This window comes from Anopheles arabiensis, chromosome 3 (assembly GCF_016920715.1).
Source record: "Anopheles arabiensis isolate DONGOLA chromosome 3, AaraD3, whole genome shotgun sequence".
Classification (NCBI taxonomy): domain Eukaryota; kingdom Metazoa; phylum Arthropoda; class Insecta; order Diptera; family Culicidae; genus Anopheles; species Anopheles arabiensis.
This window is the reverse complement of record NC_053518.1, coordinates 95,409,755-95,426,283: the sequence shown is the minus strand read 5'-3', so window position 1 is coordinate 95,426,283 and position 16,529 is coordinate 95,409,755. Positions and strand designations below refer to the sequence as shown.

Here is a 16,529-nt window from a genome sequence, read left to right as displayed (position 1 = left end):
TCCTTCGGACCGGTTCATATGAGATTTAAAATCCAGAATGGGATTTTGTTAATTGATTCGTTTTCCGGTTATCCTACAGGACAGTCCCATGCGGTTTATTTTATCAAATAATATCTCGTTAGGATAGCGAAACACATGGCATTTGATGATTGTTGTACAATTGAATGTCAAGTATATGAATATGAATAAAAATGGGACGGAAAAATAAGATGATTTGCAACTTTCGTGAGCGATAAGTGATGATGAGGTTATCTCGGGGGGTGCCAGCTGTGCGCTGATGTGCCCGTCGGTTCACTTGAAGGTGTGCGCGTACCGTGCGCTAGTGTTTGAGCTATCTTGCGGTGAGATTTGAAAGTGTGCGCTACAAGCTTTCAATGTGCACGTGAACTAGTAATCATTGGACAAGTTCAGGAGGGGATGAAATGGGTCTATTTCTGTGATAATCAAAGCCAATCAAATTTGAGCAAAAAGAAACATTCGCCAATTCACACAACAAAACCTTATTGCGTCGCAGAAAATGTCTCGCATATTGGCGGTACCAATGTGAGGTCAGTTCCCAAAAGGAATTGTGACTCCCTTTCCGGCTCAGAAAGCTCACGCTTCGCAGCCGTCCATTATTGTTGCGAAGAAACAGTAGGACGTTTTTTTTTTTCAAGATCATCACACCGCCAAACCACGCTTAGCCCGTGCGCATGGGCAATTACCGGCGTGGTTCGTCTTTGTCTCGTGCTGCCTCTCCCTGCCGGCGTAAAACGCTGCTTGCTTGTCGTTCTCGCTTCGCTTGGCGGTGATTCAAGACTTTCCGTCGCTGTCGGTCGGGGCAATACCTTGCTCGTGACGATGATAACGGCGCGCACTTGCTTCCGATGTGGGATGGCGAATTTCATTCAAATTATTTTTCTCGTCGCGATTTCAGCCACTTCCAAAGGGCGAACTGGAGTGAAAGTAAGTTTTTCGGAAAGGGTGAAACGAGATCTTTATTTCGATACAGTTTGTGATGCGTGTAAATATGAAACTGAATATTGATGCGTAACTACTCAGATATATTATTTTTATATCTAGGATTTTTATTTCTATAGTTTTTGTTGTTTAATAACTTACATATATAATTAAGTCGTTGCCAAGAGCGGCATATATGATGCTTTATACAAGAGCGTCTTTTGCTTTGGTTTGATAACGTGATTGTAATTGTGCTGATTATTACTTTCTTAAACAAAAAGGCGCCCAAATGTCCGATCACGTGCTTTTAACGATTGTAAAAAACATGTTTTGAAAGTACATAAAACTGCTTTGTGTCCTATGTATTAGTAGGTCATTGACTTTATGCTATACATCAGCTGCCGTATGCAGTTGTAGTTTAGCATATGTAGCATTTACATGTACCGAATGTATAGAGTTTTACAATTTTGCATCAGCTGTTGAAACGAATGACATTAAGCGTGCGAAAATCAGCAAAGAAACAGAAGTTGTAGCAGCTACGGAAGATGCGGCTTGCTTTATTCCCGTCTCCTACAGCCACATGTTCCAGATCGTAGCATAAATCTGCCGACGTCAATGTTTTCACACACACATGCACAAACTACCCATACACAACCAACCGATTTCCACCACTACCATGTAATGATTGTTATCCAGGCGAAAGGCCTTTTCTAACGTTGGGTTCTTGTATTAGCTAAGCTTGAGAAAATTACCTGTCTCCGGATCAGCCAGTATTAATCCAAATTCATCCGTATGCTATTTGTTCGATTCAAACTTAATTCGACTAAGTCGTAGAATGAAATCCAATAAATACATCTGAATTTTGATTTCTTTTGGATTGTCTGTGACGTAAAATCCAGGAACGCCTGCTTTTTCCAGAGTGGATTGTTGATCTTTAACTTTCTGATCGAGATGAAGAACTAGTTTCATATCGGTTTCCTTCATATTCTTTCCATGCTTGATTTTCATCAGAGCTACAATATGCTCTAGCTCTTCGGGATCCTGTATTTTCGATTCCCATTGTTTCAATTCGACTGTAGCGAATATAGAAAGAATTAGTGATAGAACTTTGAGCCATTTACTCACTTTGGTGCATACGTACGCTGGTGGTCATTTTCGACTTTTTCGCGCACTTGCATCAAATGAGCCTCGGTTACATGCTGAATTTCCATCAATCCTTTTACGATTTCAAAGATCGTATCGTTTAGCAAAGAGTTCGCCAGGCCAGCTAATAGATCGTAAGATATTCTCATTTGATACTGTCTGAAAAAGAGAAATACGGAGCCTTTTTACACCAGCCGTGCAATTGTTCGATGTAAACAACATACTTACTCTGGCAGATCGCCGTGCATTTTTTTAAGATGCTCTAAAAGGAAGTACAGTTTTCTTTGAAGATATTCCTGGTTGCTGAACGGATCAGCGACAGTGTCTGGTGGTATTCCTGCATCTGGTTTGATTGTAGCAGCATTTTCCGTGCTGTTCGAGTTTTCCATGTTTACAAACCACCGGCACAATGCAAGCTAGCTTAAATGACAGCAGTTCAACCACACAGTGGGAGCATAATTGGACAAGCATATTAGTCTGTACCCATGTAACACATTTGCCATTAGGTATTTCTCCAGATACGAATATTCTCCAGTGCAGGATGTAACAAAAACGATGAATATTTAGTACCCGTAATAATCTTTAGAAACATGACCCTACATTAAATTACCTAAATCAACGTTTTTTTTGGGCTGTTAGGAATGAGTATTTTCCATGTAAAGGTACAGTGCGGCTATGCTGGGTACAATTATTATTTTTTCGTCTCGTCTAAGCTCACATTAAAAAGTTGTAAAACTACCTGTGGCAATCGTTTATGTATGGTTGAGTCTGAAAATGGTACGCACCCCATAACAGCAATGACTACACAGCTACAAAGTTGAATTCTATGTAAACCATAGAGAACGTGTTCAGTTACTATTCTGAAATAACCGAGTACGGACGCTTCAGTCACATCATGGAGTTGGTAGAGTGGATAAGTGCGATCGTTGTGACAATTGTGATTAAAATTTCGTGGTCACTGCGGCAAACAATGGAATCGTTGCACGATCGTCCATCAGATCCATCGTATTTTACTTCGTATGCTGAACAGTTGGTAGAAGTTGATGACGAAGTTGGTACACATTTGGAGCGATCACGCGTTGTCGAGATGAATCGAGATGCTGAGAGAGAAAATGGTCAACGAGTGACGTTGCTTACATCGACACCGGTGTTGAGTAGCGGTGCTAGCAATAGTCTATTAATGTACACATTGGAACCCAGCAATTGCTCCAGTATATACAATTTAGAACAAGAAGAAATCATCCAAGAGGAGATCCTGAAATCTATAAGCAAGCGGAGAAAAGACTACGAAATCGATCATCATCTACTAAGTCAGTTCGACTGCATACGTACTCCAAGAGCACCGGTGAAACTATCACCAGATACGGCAATAAAATATCAACGCATCCACACTAGACAACCGAATAATCAAAGGAAATATCTGCGGCTTTAATTGTTACACAGTTTATCAAAGGAATAATACAATAAAAAACAGCCACTCAGTAGCAACACATTAACAAGATCGTATAGTTTCCTTTAGGCAAATGGTTTTTATTTTTTTAAATCACAGACAAACAAGTTTGAATAAAAAAATAGCATTTAAATTTAGGTATGTACGTTGATATTTTTTTCCAAAATGACAGTCATACAGTTGAATTGCTAACGGGCGCTTTCTGCGTGACAATTGGGTTGTCAAACAGAGCATCGATGCTTTGGGAGCGTGTAGAGAGGGAGAAACTCTCACGATTTCCACTTGAAATTGTCACTTGGGCAAGTTCGGTCGTCGCAAGAAGTGTGTTGTTTTCGTGGAGGGACATTTGTTTGAATTGAAATTATTGAAACAAAAGTTGAATCGTGGTGTAAGTGAACAGTACAAATCATGTATACGGTATCGAAAGGGCCTAGTAAATTGGTGGCAAAAACTCGGAGAGGTAAGATTTGCGAGAAACTGTGCAGGAGTAGGCCGGAAAACAGCTGAGGCAATGTTGTGCAATAGAGTTGGTGCCGAATAGCAACGGAAAATGTGATTTTTGTATCTGCAGGACATAATTTTATGTTGATTCTCATTTGTGACCACAGGAATACCACAAAACTATGAGAAATACGAACTGTTTCGTGACCTGGGCCGGAAAGAATGTGATATTAGCAGTGAATTCAGGTGAGTGGAGAAATCGCAAAAGTTTACATAACAACCCGCTAACGTCAGGCAATGTGGTGAGGAACGGTTAACGGTATGATGGAAGTAAGCGGGACAATTGCATTGGAACGGCGAAGAGTGACTTCTGAAATATATTCTGACTGCGTGCTTTGAGCTAGCATTATGTAATGGGTAGAATCGCTCTACTCGGTGCTCGAAATTGAACCCATGCAGGCAATTGCATTCAGTACATCAGTTTCAGCACTGTTGGGAAAGTTTTCCAAACGCTTCAAGGTGTTAATTCAATTCACATGTTAGCTTTAACACCGTATCGTTCTGATTATTAAGCAAAGAGGTGAAACATCAACTACACGTGGTAATGGAAACACGGGTTATGGAAAAAGCTAATCAACTAAATGTCAGGAATCAGTTCCACGATTTATGAGAAAAAGAAACAGGAACGGCTAGTCGCTGGTAGCGAAATGTAACAAAAAAAATCAACGTCGTCTCCTGCCAAGATGTGCCCAGCAGCCGTATGGTAGTCACGTGTTTACGAGCAGGGCAGAGACCGTGGAGTTTTTTATATAACGATTTATGAACCACACTTAGAAGCGGCAGCATGGATAATGATTGACAGAACTATTTTTAAAGTTACGGAATGCCGGTTCAACGATGAATTCTTTTCCTTCGATGAATGTATGATTGTACGGTGGTTCCAATAGGAAAACAATCAGGTATTACTGTTTGGTTGCTAAGGGAAACTTCTTAAGAGGATGTTTATGACGCCGAAAGCATAAGCAAATGATAAGGCGCAGGGGCAAAATGAAAAGAAAAATGAAATGAAGTAAAGATTTGTTTGACAAGGTCGGCTCAAGTGGTCCATTTAGAAGCGGCATGTGCGAGAAGATTGTTACCATTATCATGATTGCTACACTAAGGCTGCTTTGTGCCCTCGAGATGATGATGATCATCATCATTTGCAATGAAACATACGTTTCAAAGTTGCATTGGACTGCACCCAAAGAATGTTTCACATCCTTAAACAACTTCCTTGTAAGCAAAATGTAACTTGTGAGGCGCGTTCAAATGCTGATTGTTTGTCTTTTTTAAATTGGTATAAGTGTTGTCGTTTATTGTTAAAATGTTTTTTTGTTTTTCGTCGTAGTGGTTTTAGTCTGGCAATCCTTCTGAGAAAGTATAAACTTTATACCACATCTTGTTTTCGTGTCCTATTATCCGGTTTGTAGTTTTTGTACATCGTTAGTGGTAGGTTTGCGTCCGGATTATCCGTAAAATTCCGGAAGAGCAAATGGCATGCCTTTATCTATCAGGTAGTTTTTTGTTGGATGTTAATAATTTGAAAATCAGTGTTGTACAAAGTAGAAAAGAAAGTGTACCAATGCAAACAAGAGGAAAAGCTTTTTCCTTCATCATTGTGAACAAATTTCATTGGATTGCAGCCTCACACAAGCTTTGTTACAATATGGGTGTGAGGCGCAGGGCAGTTGGGGGAAGCGTAGTGCGAAATAAATATTTAATGTTACTTTGTGCGACTACGAGTCTGTACAAATACTATATTGCAAGCGGTATCTTAAATATTTGCGTTTTCTCTTCTGTTGCAGTGTGCCCCGGCCTGTGTTTCAAGCGTCCACAAAATCCGCTGCAGTACAGTATCTAAAGGCTCAGCAGCAACAGCAGCAGCAGCATGAACAGAATGTCAGTCCCCAGCATGAAGAGCTCATCAAATACATCAATGATTGTAGGTATTCAATAATATGCCGTTAGTGAAGCAATCGCCCAACCATTTAGATAATCATTTCGTTATCGCTTGGTTCACGACCTAAACAAATAAAGATTATCTGATCCATCCATCCTTTTGCGTGCCAGAACATCCTGTTTGAAGTTACAAAATTCTGTACCATTTGTGCTGTGCTGTACCTCGATTGTGCACGAGAATGAATCGATGATGTGGTTTTCGTGCTGTGATGTTACAGCGCGAACGGCACCAACGTATGTGATAAGAGTGAAATTGAAAGGCACATGGGGCCATAACGCGTCTTGACCTTTTAGTAAAATATCTCAGTAGCTAGCGAAACAACAACAGGTTCTCTCTCTACTAGCTTGATTCACATTTGATCGTGTGCGCGTTGTTTGTTACTTCACCCGTGCTTTTACGTCAACGGTCATGTGAAAGTGTATTATTTTTGGCACAGTTTGGCACATTCATTAGTCGGTAGGATGGATGGGAGGTGTTCGTTCATTGAACTCGAATTATGCGTTTTGCAAACAAGCTACCGACATCAGCTGCTATGGTTGAGAATCTAACGTTGCGCGATCTAACATACACCGTGTTATTATTTTTCAGCATGGAATATGGTGGTAGCTGATAATCCTTACGATGTACCTGGTTCACCGGATAGTACGGGTAAGACGAATGCAACAAATGATCATACCGATTTTGTTCTAATGGTTGGATCTGCTTTTCAGGATCGAATTGCTCGCTATCTTCTAACAGCAGTACATCTTCTGTATCGTCGACATCGAGCACGTCTACAGTGTATTATAATGAACCACCCAATCCGCTGCTGGTAGATTTCAAACCATTCGACCTTGAGACATGGTGGGGGAAAAGAATATTTAACAACATAACCAAAAGTCTGTGAATTACCTCCCCTGCTTACCTAATCATGTGTATTTTAAGCGTTTAAACGAATAGCTAATTAGTAATTGACGTGTGTCTCTTGAGGCAAAGATGTCGCGGAAACGAGAGCTTTTGATTGAGGCTTGCGATATTGTGAATGTATGTATGCGTCAAGATGCACGCGATGATTGCTGATGGGTAGAGAAGCAAATATCGGGGGAAAAAAATGCTGGAATCATTGTTTATCTTCTGTTTTCTCGGTAGATTCCGTTCTGTTAGTCTTTGTCATACGTTCTGTTAGCAATATGTTTTAGTTCGAAAATGTTCAGATCAAACCCAGTCCTAGATCTTACTACGTAGTTCCTATCGAAGAAATGTATTCATACGTTTGTCATGCATCATGATCATTTATTAGCGTTTAGAGTACGAAACGTAAACAGGAATCTGTTTCGCTGGCAGTCCTGCAAAATTTGTTAGCAACGTTCAATTAATTATCAAGATTCACAAGAGCACGTGTTGGTTAGCTGCTTCATTCGGTTGTTTTTATTTGGAGTGAGGCAGTGTAGTCGCGACGTGCTCTTTTGGAACAATAAACAGGTTCGATAGGCCTATGCTGCTCTCAGTTATCAATACATGCTGGTTTTGAAATAGTTTATTTTCTACTGAACTTTAATTTTGTTTGTGGAAAGTTCAGGTCACTTTGATTTAAAGAGAAAAAAAATAGACTCATGGTTTTACAAGGACATCTATTGACAAACGCATACAATTCATCCTGATATTGGATATTGACTATTCAGGCTGATATTAGATAACTGAGAGTAGTTTGTAAAGTGAAAATAATAGGTTCCAGAAGGCTGAAGAAAAATAATAGGCTGAATTGCTTATCGTAATGCGGTTGTCTTGATTGTGTTGAAGTGGGCTAGTTGCAATAGATTGAACAAGTTAGTTGCATATTGCATATGCAATTGCGTTGGTTAAGCAAGTGGCGGAGAATATGAAAATATAGAATCACCATATTTGATACAACCTTATAGAACATAAATGTTTAGAAAGAAATGACCATTTAAAGGAAAACTGTTACAAAAAAAAACAGGCCCAAGATATATAATGATACATCTAGTCGAAATTGTACGAGATTATAATCGTGGTCAAACTTCCAACAGCAGGAAAAGCTGGCACTCCGGCCTCGTGTGATTAGCTAACACCGAATGGCTTGTAGATAAACGCACACGTTGAAGATTTTAATTAAAATAATGATAGTATATTTTAAATGCGAGAGACATAGGTCAAAATTAAAAATCACAAGTTTTAGTTAATCAAACTTCATCTAATAACTGGCCCATACGTTCAATCTCCTCGATCGTTCCACGGAGAATGCTGTGGGCTTCGTCTTCTGTGCGAATGACCGCACGATCGGCTAGTATACCCAGCTGTAGCTTACCACCGTACGTAAGAAGCGTAATTCCAACGGCAGTGGTGCCCAGATTGGGAATGAAAAAGCAGAGATTCTTAAGCTCTCTGCCTTGAATACGGGGCATCTGCTGCGGTCCCGGTAGATTCGAGATCGCCAGCGTGCTGTGTGCGCTTTTGAGAATCTTCCTTAGTATGGTCTCCGGAAAGAGACAAGTCATTTTAGACATGATCCAATAGTTAATCTGCGAAAGGTATCGAAAGGGTATCAATTTAGCAGATTGTTATCTTGTTATGACGATATCTGCTATCTGTCTGTTTGATTGTATATGTGCGTACCAAATAGTCGGACGAAGAACGCAATACATCGGAATAACTATTAACCGCCAAAATACGCTTAGTGAGTGCATAATGCCTATTGGTGTCGTTCATCTGTATACCGGGAGTAATTGGTAGCGTTTGCAGAGCTACCGAAAAGCGATTGTGTAGCTTTAAGTGAGGAGCTGCAGATAGACACGAACATATTAGTAGTGAGAACTTGTGAGGTGGAAATAGTATTCCATGAATGGTTCAGTATCGTAAACTTACACTCTTTCTCGATCCTTGCAGGAAGCACGACTGTGAGGTTTTTTGGCGATGTACCATTTTTGCTGGCAAAGAATGTTTCCAAACTGGAGGAAAGTGCAGTGAGGAAAACGTCCGAGAACCGCGTTCCAGGCAGAAGCCGTTTAGTGCGCTTGATAATCTCAACCCAGCGTGTATCACGGTTGTGATCCTCGTGTATCCAGCTGACCACCTTCTCGTTGGCCATTTGTGAAGCGTGGATGCAGTTGTTATCGACCTGACGTCTAGATACATCATGAAAGAAGGCGGGTGCAGTGTAGATGGTCCAAAGGATTCGCAAAATGTGGTCCCGTTGCGTTGCTAGATCGGTGAGAGAGGGAATTCTTTTCCATATGCGCTGGAGCATTGTTTCGCCTATGGTCAAATGGTGATGATCGGAGGCTTTCTGTTCTTTCAGGATGTAGTCGATGTTCATCACCTTTAGCTTGGACAGATGCTTCCAGCGCGATGGTACTTCCTTGTCGACAATAGCTTCCAGAAGCAGACGCATCAGGGCCACTCCGTCTCCTAGTGAATGATGGACACGGAAGAGGATCTGTGGGAGCAAGGGCAAAACAGAACAGAGGTTAAAGAAGATTGTTCCGGTACTGGACGTGGTATTGCGTGACGTACCGGATACTGGAGAATGTTGCGTTCTTTATCAAGCAATGGTTGCCTGCCTACAAGCACTTCCCACGAGGAGGTGTGATCTGCTGGAAGGTGTCGATTGTTAATTTTGCTCAGCAAACTCCGCAACTGTTGTTCCTCGATGAATCGTTTTCCATCAGCTAAGGGCATTGTATCCATATAGCGAATGTAGTCTTCTACGGTAAGCTCGGACTGGTCGGACCAAAAGTAGTATCCAAGTTCTACGTTGCGTTTCCAGAACATCTTTGGATGCGGTCGGTAGTTGCGCATGAGTCGCGAGGAGATGCGTTTGCGTAATGTCAGCAGAATTTCCGCGCTCATCGAGCTCTCACCGGTTGTCCAGGTCGCAACGGGCTCCTCTACGTTCGCCATGATGTTGATCATGCCACGTGAGTTTTGATCTTCAATTGCCCAAACGACATCGGCACCGTCCAGCAAGCCCTTGAAATGTTTCCCATGGCGGTGTTTTAGCACAGCTCCTATCACCGTACGGTACAGTTGGAATACGAGCAGAATCGTGCACAAGAACGGAGCGAGCGCCAAGAACTCGAGAAACGTTAGGAAGGTGTACGCTGCCCGGCGAATGTCTGCGCTGCTGGTCATTTTGAGGTGGCTGTGCTCTTCCCTCCATCGGGCTATTTTGTGTCGCAGAAACAGAAACAAAACAACGCCAGTAAGTAGTCCAAACTGCGCCGGCGATAGCAGCAGATCGAGTCGATTTTCATCCGGCACTAATTGTGCACTGTTTGATATTGGCACCGGACCGAAGGGACCAGGATGGGTAAAGTTGCGGGACACAACTTCCCAGAAGGAAACGCCCTGGTTGGAGGCCCAATCGAAGAATGTGGTAGCTTCGAGCGCCATTGATTCGGCGTATAGCAGGAACCGAGGATTGGTGAAAGGAATTCGCAATCTTTGCACTTCACTTTGCACTTGATCGATCGAGCGCTCTCGACGGAACGCGACACACAAAACCACAAAAATGCGAGGATCACTTGGCAAAGGTCAGTGGCGGAAGCACCGATTCCAGCAATCAGCTGTTGGCTTACACGACGCGAAGCACACACGCTAGAGTATCATGCGTAAGGATGTTTCCGTCGTTTGCACAGCACGGTCGATGGTAGAGCGGTGTTATCAGGGGATCCGTCGCGGGCGAAGTAAGTTGAGCGAAATGTTGCGGCAGGGTTTTTATAGCTTTCGCCCCGAGCACGTAGACACCGGCAGAGGGTTTAACGGCTCCGTTGACGAACCACGGAAAGATGTATATTAAATTATTGGTATTGCGACTGTCCTGACTGCCCAGTAGTTGCTATTGCGAATGCATTTTGTCGCTTTGTGTTCGTTTGTCGGTATATAACCGAACACATGTGCTGTAGCGCTAAACGACAGTAGCTTCGCGTCGCGCTCGGTGGCATGAATCCTTATCAATTCTGTGACAACGGCGACGGCGAAGACAGCAAGGCAATCATTACTGGGCACTATCTGGTAGAAATTGTAAGCAAATCGTGCTCTACAGTTGCTGCATAACTATCCTTTATGTTCCTTTTATAGCAACGTGTAAAGAGGCGGATATATTGCTTGGCCTCAAAACAAAACCCTCGAAACATATTTGTAGATAAGCTCGAAAATATTCAATTTGCGCAATGAATGTTGACCTTTAGGGGTTAATATGTAGATTACTTTTTAGCGCGTGTTGTGTATTGTGTTCTTTTTGTTCCATTCAAAAGAACGAACAGAAGCATTATGTGGTATGCAACAGTGTTGCGCAAAATGGTTCGGGTGAAATGCAGTTATGTTTGCGTTGATGTCAGTGATGCAATTATTTAAAGTGCAGTAAATGGAGGTAGTATTACTGACGCACTTGTAGCAGTGTGTCATGTAACCTAGCACCTAGTATCAACTGCGGTAACGTTCTGAATAGTAATTTGGAAACCATGCTTTGGCCTAATGCTGCTGCAGATGGGGGACTATTGTCTGTCCTAACATGGAACAACTACGCAGTGCCTGGGAAAGGAAACATCGTTAAAGATTAGACAGCTCTCGGTGTTGTGAAAACATATTTTCTGGATAGCGCATTTAAGCTTGTTCTTACACAACTTCACAACAATAACCAGGCGGCCGCTTCACATAATTACGCATCGGTCAAAATTTACGCTGGCGTATCGGTGTATGTGCCCTTTTTCCTCCGTTCGTATCCTGCGGTGTGCCACAACGGGCCAACAGAAGGGCCCGCTGTGGCACCAGGAAGTGGACGAAATAGCGGAAGAAACGTGGTTAAATATGAAACACGTGTTACATTGTGCACCCGCAGCGTGTCGCTTGGGGTTTTGATCGTTTAGATGTTGTTTGTTTCCAGTATAGCACCAAACACCAGCACAGCCTCGATAGCTGGTGCGTCTTTCTGCGCAGCTAAGACCGAACGAACGGTATCGTGATTGACGGTTTGCAAAATGCTTACTACAAACGCCGCTATACAAATAAGTCCCCCCCCCCCGATCTGGAGGGCTGAAAACATACAAAAAAAGCGAACCCCCTCCACCTCCTCGGATTTTGTTCAATGTGTGGTCCTACAATGAATGTGTAGCATGGTCAGCCAAGGGATTGTTGCACTTTTCCTAAAGTTATGGTTTGTAGCATTGCCTGGAGGAACGGTGGCTGGGATTGGTGTGATAGGAGCGAGTTTATTTTCGCCCCCAGTTGTGCTCCCATTGGTCAGTGGAAAATGCGTGCGGGTGGTTTTTTTTCTCTTTTTGGGAGAGGAAAACTGCGCCATGCGGTTTGGTTTACGACAAAATACGCCCGTGTACATAAACCACGCGTGTACGGTAGGCGGTAGGCGACGAGACGGGGAGCCGAGGCGCTAAATACGCGCGTCCATCGTCCGTTGGATCGTTAAATAAATCGTACACCGCCGCCCTCTGTCCGCGTGTGCGCCGCATTGTCCACTAGTGAGTGTATGCCCCCTACCCCCTCCCCCCCCCCCTGCATGGTGCATATTTTCATCCTACTCGAAACCACCCAAGAACTCCCCACGCCCTGCTGCATCCCTTGTTCGCGTACTAGCGTAGCGATACTACTGTTACTACCACCACTACTACTGTTGTACTGCGATCATATTTGCTGGTGTGGTGTTGGAAACGATCGAGCTTGACTGGATGCTGCGTTGTTTTTGTTATTCTTAATTTTTTATTATACACAATGGATGGATGGATGGTTGGATGAACGCAGAAAGCGCACCGAGGGCGAGAAGGTAGTGCGCGATGACTTGAGATGTTGAAGGCAGGTACAGTGCTGTGCAAAGAAAATGCTACCACAGTTTTTCCTCACTTTTTTTAAACTTTTTAAATTCTTTCCTAGCTGGAATATGCAACAAAACATGGGTTGATTCAAGGTAACTGTAAAGAAAAGGCCAACAATAACAAGTTCAAAAATAAAGCGACGTGGAATGACAGAGCGTGGCTGCACAATGTACCACTGAGCAGGAAAGGGTTTAGATGTCCGTGTGCACTTTACACGGCCATATCAGCTCACCGCCACCATCTCTGCCAGTCCCTGTCCACGGTAAGGTAAGGTGATGAGAGCGAAATACGATCGAGTAAAATCATTTGTTTATAATCAATTTTTCAGTTTTGTATACAACAGCGAAATGCGTTGTCGAACCTCCCAGCCAGCCAGCCAGCCAGCCAGCCAACCAGTCAGCCAGCCAGTCAGCCCCCCAGGTTCGATTCTTTGCTGCTCACGTGTACACCTTAGGATATGGCCAGCGTACGGTAAACCGTAAACCGCTACCACTCCACGCAGTCTATGTGGAATTGTATTAATTTAGTGAGCAGTAGCGAAGGAGGGGGAGGAGGGGAACGATGTTTCATGGGGAGAGTAGTTGGAGCTGCGCATGGTGTGAAATATTTTTATAAATCGTGGCTAATATTAGTATACCATTCCCACCTACGTTGCTATTCGCCGTGCGTATGGCTTCGGGCGGGCCCGATGGTGATTGCGGGGGGAAGGAAGGGAATGAGAAAAACGATGGGAAACAGGAGCACACAACACAGCTGAGAAAATGGACAAAACTGTCTAGCGGAGTGGAGATTTACTATTTACAATTTGCTAGCTGATGTAGAACGAACGCACTCTAATGCAATGCGTGGAAAGGAATGGATGAGCTGGGCCGCATAACTTTTCTCCAGCGATCGTACCTCGAAAGCAGATTCGAACCATTTGTCTACCGGGGTTGTAATTCATGCTAACGGTTGCGGCATTTTGGTTTAGAGACATTTATTGCATTCAGATAGCAATAATAAATATGTTTACATCGTACATTCGCAACGGCTTATGCTACTGGTAAGAGACGTATAAAACGCAATGCTCTGCAAGCGCTTCACCTAGCTAGCGACCTATTTCATTTGGTAAAACATATATGGCCTTTGGATTTTCCTATCTAAAAGCTTACTGGCGACATTCTATGAGTTGCTGTTGTGCGTTTCCTTATGCTTAGTTGGAGCTTAACATCTTCTGGCGCTTTACCCAGCACAGGATGTTGACCCAGGCGAAGGCACAGGAGCCCACGTAAACGACGCGGAATTTCGGTGGCACTAGAACAAAGTTGAGCGTTTGGGCTGGCATCCAGAACAGGCAGGATCGTGCGAACGTGGGCAAAAACTTTTGCCGGCACTCTTCGGTGATTGATGATTGTCGCTCCATAAGAGACATTCCTGACAGGGGGTGAAACACGGTGGTTAGGTGCTGGTATGGTATTCTAATGTTGGTTGGGCTATGTCATACGTACCGGTGAAAAATATTACCAACAATGGTGGCGTAAGAATGAACTGATCCAACAGCAACTTCTTCACAATAATGCGCTTGGCAGTACCGGGAAATGTTTTATCCAGCCACTTGTACCTGCGGATGGAGGGTGGGATATGTGGGAGAAAACGGAGGGAATTCGGTTAAAAGACACATTCACACACACAAACATATTATACATATGTAAACGATGCTTCAGTATACCAGCAGCAGATGCAGATACGTTGCGAGATTTCCTTTCCGGCAGCGTAAACAATCTCATTACCAAAATCTTACAGACTTTTTCCCTTTCACGACAATTACGTAAAGCAATTACCTTCGATGAGCAAATTTGTTCAGCTATATTTCCCCTTTGCTCTCCAGTGTACAGGCTTCTATGTGGAAATGATGTGCAAGCGATGGCATAATGAGAAATACGAGATGCATTGTGCATCGCTGTTGGCGGAAATGTGTGATATTTGCTATTGTGTCGCGCTTGTTTCTGTGCCGTGGAATGTAACAATTCGATTAAGGCGCATGCAGATTGAATGATGTTGAAAAGAAAGAAAGAAAGAAAGTGAGATGGGAAAATAAAAGAGTTCATTTGATGAAACATGGTTAGGGGAAAAAAATGTTCAATTAAAATGTGCATTTGTTCACGTGTTGTTGCATATATTAGTTAATGGAAATCATAGAGCAATTCTCGTAGAACGCCGGACGCATACCCACCAATTGTATAGTATGGGAGAGTAGATAAACGTTCCCATAACGGCGTACCGCGCCAGTGTGGGGCGGTCGATATCTTGCGGAGGGTCAGTCTAAAAGTAAACAAACAAATGGCCAAATAAGTACTATATACTAATTTACTTGCCGAAACGCAACCGAAGCAGTCAATACGTACCAAAAATTTTCGCGTAATGGTTTGTTGCGAAAATTCAGCACCAACGTACAGCGTGCCGTACACGAGTCCATTTCCCGCCAACGGGTGCTTTGTGAAAAAGCGACCGAAAGCTCGCAGAAACGTTGCCATGGCAGCAGCGCGTTTGGTTTGTATTTTGGAAAGCGTGCCAAACTGACTGCAGTGCACGGACGGACCACTCACTGGCCAGCAGGCTGCGCTCTCGGTGAACTCTGGTGAAGATAATCAATAAGGTGAGTAGCGTGCATCAGCGCCAGGACAACTAGTCAACTAGCCAATAACTTACGTGCCGCTTTTTCCGCCCCACACACGCAGGCAGAACGCACCGGATCGTGCAACAGTGGCAGAAAATCCTCGGCCAAAGGGCAACGTTTTGGTTCGCTTGGTTCGGGTTTCGGAAAACCTTGGTCGGGAGAAGGCGGTAACGCCCGCGTGGACTGATGCTGGTGACCCTACCGTATCACAATTTCACCATGCTCGGTTGGGGAAGTGTAGTCAAGTAGACGGTGGGCCTGTTGGAGAAGAGCTGTATGTGTGCTTCGTAAGGTGTCCGGAAGCAAAAATGTGTCCTGGTCCCGGTTCACTGGGAGCTGAGTTTAACGTGACCGTACCGATTTACTGAGCTGTCAAGCGGTAGAGCAAATCAATGCTGCATGCCTGCAGACACTTTACACACAAGCACCATACACACACACACAACTCGTGGGGAGATATCGTTCATGCGCAGAACGCACCAAGCATGTTTGGGATATTGCTACCACGCATCAAGCTGCTGTGTTTGACATTTCCCCCGTTTGTTGTGATACTGTCACGCAGTAGGGCCGCGTGTTTAGTGCTGCTTACCTTTTGGTATGAAACGGTACGGCTAACCGGAGGTCCCCCTGGTTGAAGCGGACGACCATTCGAGAACAGATCGTTGTGGTGTCGAACGATAGACTGGTAGACGGCACAACAGTGCGCTGGTGATGGTGCCCTCAAAACGCGACCGTTACGGCCGAGAGTAATCACCGTCAATTGATACTAATAAACTCGCCACGATCGTTTTAAATTGAAATCGACCGAATAGTATCGCGCGGCGAGAGAAAACAGTCGCGGGCGGCGGACGGTTCGGGCTTTGATTCGGCGGCGGCACCCTAACGTGTCGTGCCCATCGGGAAAAGACATGCTTGTAATTGGCAAATGCATTCGCTGGATGTTGCTTTCTCTGCGAACCATTACGTGCGTGGCGAAGGTGTTGGTGGCGATAGCATTCAAAAGATTTGCACTGCTTTGATGGCGTAAGAATATCATCGAACGTTCCAATTCGTAGACTGATCAAACTGCACATT

The 16,529-nt window shown here is 43.7% G+C and overlaps 4 protein-coding genes across 7 annotated transcripts; 1 reads left to right on the top strand and 3 right to left on the bottom strand.

Moving 5' to 3' along the window:
* Positions 1–1,030: 1,030 nt before the first annotated feature.
* On the bottom strand, positions 1,031–2,512 carry LOC120904603 (gonadal protein gdl). Its single transcript, XM_040314710.1, has 3 exons — positions 2,311–2,512; positions 2,081–2,241; positions 1,031–2,012 (listed from the first exon to the last, which is right to left on the bottom strand). Exons 1-3 carry the CDS (start codon positions 2,469–2,471, stop codon positions 1,735–1,737), a joined length of 600 nt encoding a protein of 199 aa, XP_040170644.1. The 5' UTR covers positions 2,472–2,512; the 3' UTR covers positions 1,031–1,734.
* Positions 2,513–3,800: 1,288 nt separating this feature from the next.
* Positions 3,801–7,862, top strand: LOC120904606. The gene is made up of 5 exons (XM_040314715.1): positions 3,801–3,992; positions 4,141–4,219; positions 5,821–5,957; positions 6,564–6,623; positions 6,686–7,862. Exons 1-5 carry the CDS (start codon positions 3,941–3,943, stop codon positions 6,859–6,861), a joined length of 504 nt encoding a protein of 167 aa, XP_040170649.1. The 5' UTR covers positions 3,801–3,940; the 3' UTR covers positions 6,862–7,862.
* Positions 7,863–8,078: 216 nt separating this feature from the next.
* Positions 8,079–10,687, bottom strand: LOC120904600. Its single transcript, XM_040314707.1, has 4 exons — positions 9,486–10,687; positions 8,838–9,408; positions 8,589–8,752; positions 8,079–8,494 (listed from the first exon to the last, which is right to left on the bottom strand). The coding sequence occupies exons 1-4, from the start codon at positions 10,362–10,364 to the stop codon at positions 8,156–8,158; spliced, it is 1,953 nt and encodes a 650-aa protein (XP_040170641.1). The 5' UTR covers positions 10,365–10,687; the 3' UTR covers positions 8,079–8,155.
* A 3,071-nt stretch (positions 10,688–13,758) lies between these two features.
* On the bottom strand, positions 13,759–16,166 carry LOC120904604 (mpv17-like protein). Of its 4 annotated transcripts, none has more exons than XM_040314712.1 (6): positions 16,045–16,166; positions 15,488–15,727; positions 15,184–15,413; positions 15,012–15,100; positions 14,287–14,399; positions 13,759–14,212 (listed from the first exon to the last, which is right to left on the bottom strand). In XM_040314712.1, the coding sequence occupies exons 3-6, from the start codon at positions 15,310–15,312 to the stop codon at positions 13,992–13,994; spliced, it is 552 nt and encodes a 183-aa protein (XP_040170646.1). In that variant the 5' UTR covers positions 15,313–15,413; positions 15,488–15,727; positions 16,045–16,166; the 3' UTR covers positions 13,759–13,991. The 4 variants fall into 4 exon arrangements, with proteins under 4 accessions (XP_040170646.1, XP_040170645.1, XP_040170647.1 ...); XM_040314711.1 differs by having other exon boundaries at positions 15,488–15,824; positions 16,045–16,158; XM_040314713.1 differs by having other exon boundaries at positions 15,488–15,858; positions 16,045–16,146.
* Positions 16,167–16,529: the final 363 nt, after the last annotated feature.

Bases quoted from the DNA above. Each gene is read 5' to 3' on its own strand.
- LOC120904603 (XM_040314710.1), bottom strand. From the start codon at position 2,471: ATGGAAAACTCGAACAGCACGGAAAATGCTGCTACAATCAAACCAGAT. The intron at 2,242-2,310 runs GTAAGTATGTTG...TCTCTTTTTCAG, and splicing joins ATGCACGGCGATCTGCCAGA to ACAGTATCAAATGAGAATAT. The intron at 2,013-2,080 runs GTACGTATGCAC...TATTCGCTACAG, and splicing joins AGTCGAAAATGACCACCAGC to TCGAATTGAAACAATGGGAA.
- LOC120904606 (XM_040314715.1), top strand. From the start codon at position 3,941: ATGTATACGGTATCGAAAGGGCCTAGTAAATTGGTGGCAAAAACTCGG. The intron at 3,993-4,140 runs GTAAGATTTGCG...TTGTGACCACAG, and splicing joins GGTGGCAAAAACTCGGAGAG to GAATACCACAAAACTATGAG. The intron at 5,958-6,563 runs GTAGGTATTCAA...ATTATTTTTCAG, and splicing joins CATCAAATACATCAATGATT to CATGGAATATGGTGGTAGCT.
- LOC120904600 (XM_040314707.1), bottom strand. From the start codon at position 10,364: ATGGCGCTCGAAGCTACCACATTCTTCGATTGGGCCTCCAACCAGGGC. The intron at 9,409-9,485 runs GTACGTCACGCA...TTGCTCCCACAG, and splicing joins GCAACATTCTCCAGTATCCG to ATCCTCTTCCGTGTCCATCA. The intron at 8,495-8,588 runs GTACGCACATAT...TACCTTTCGCAG, and splicing joins GTTCTTCGTCCGACTATTTG to ATTAACTATTGGATCATGTC.
- LOC120904604 (XM_040314712.1), bottom strand. From the start codon at position 15,312: ATGGCAACGTTTCTGCGAGCTTTCGGTCGCTTTTTCACAAAGCACCCG. The intron at 15,101-15,183 runs GTACGTATTGAC...GTTTACTTTTAG, and splicing joins CCATTACGCGAAAATTTTTG to ACTGACCCTCCGCAAGATAT. The intron at 14,400-15,011 runs GTGGGTATGCGT...CTCCATCCGCAG, and splicing joins TCTCCCATACTATACAATTG to GTACAAGTGGCTGGATAAAA.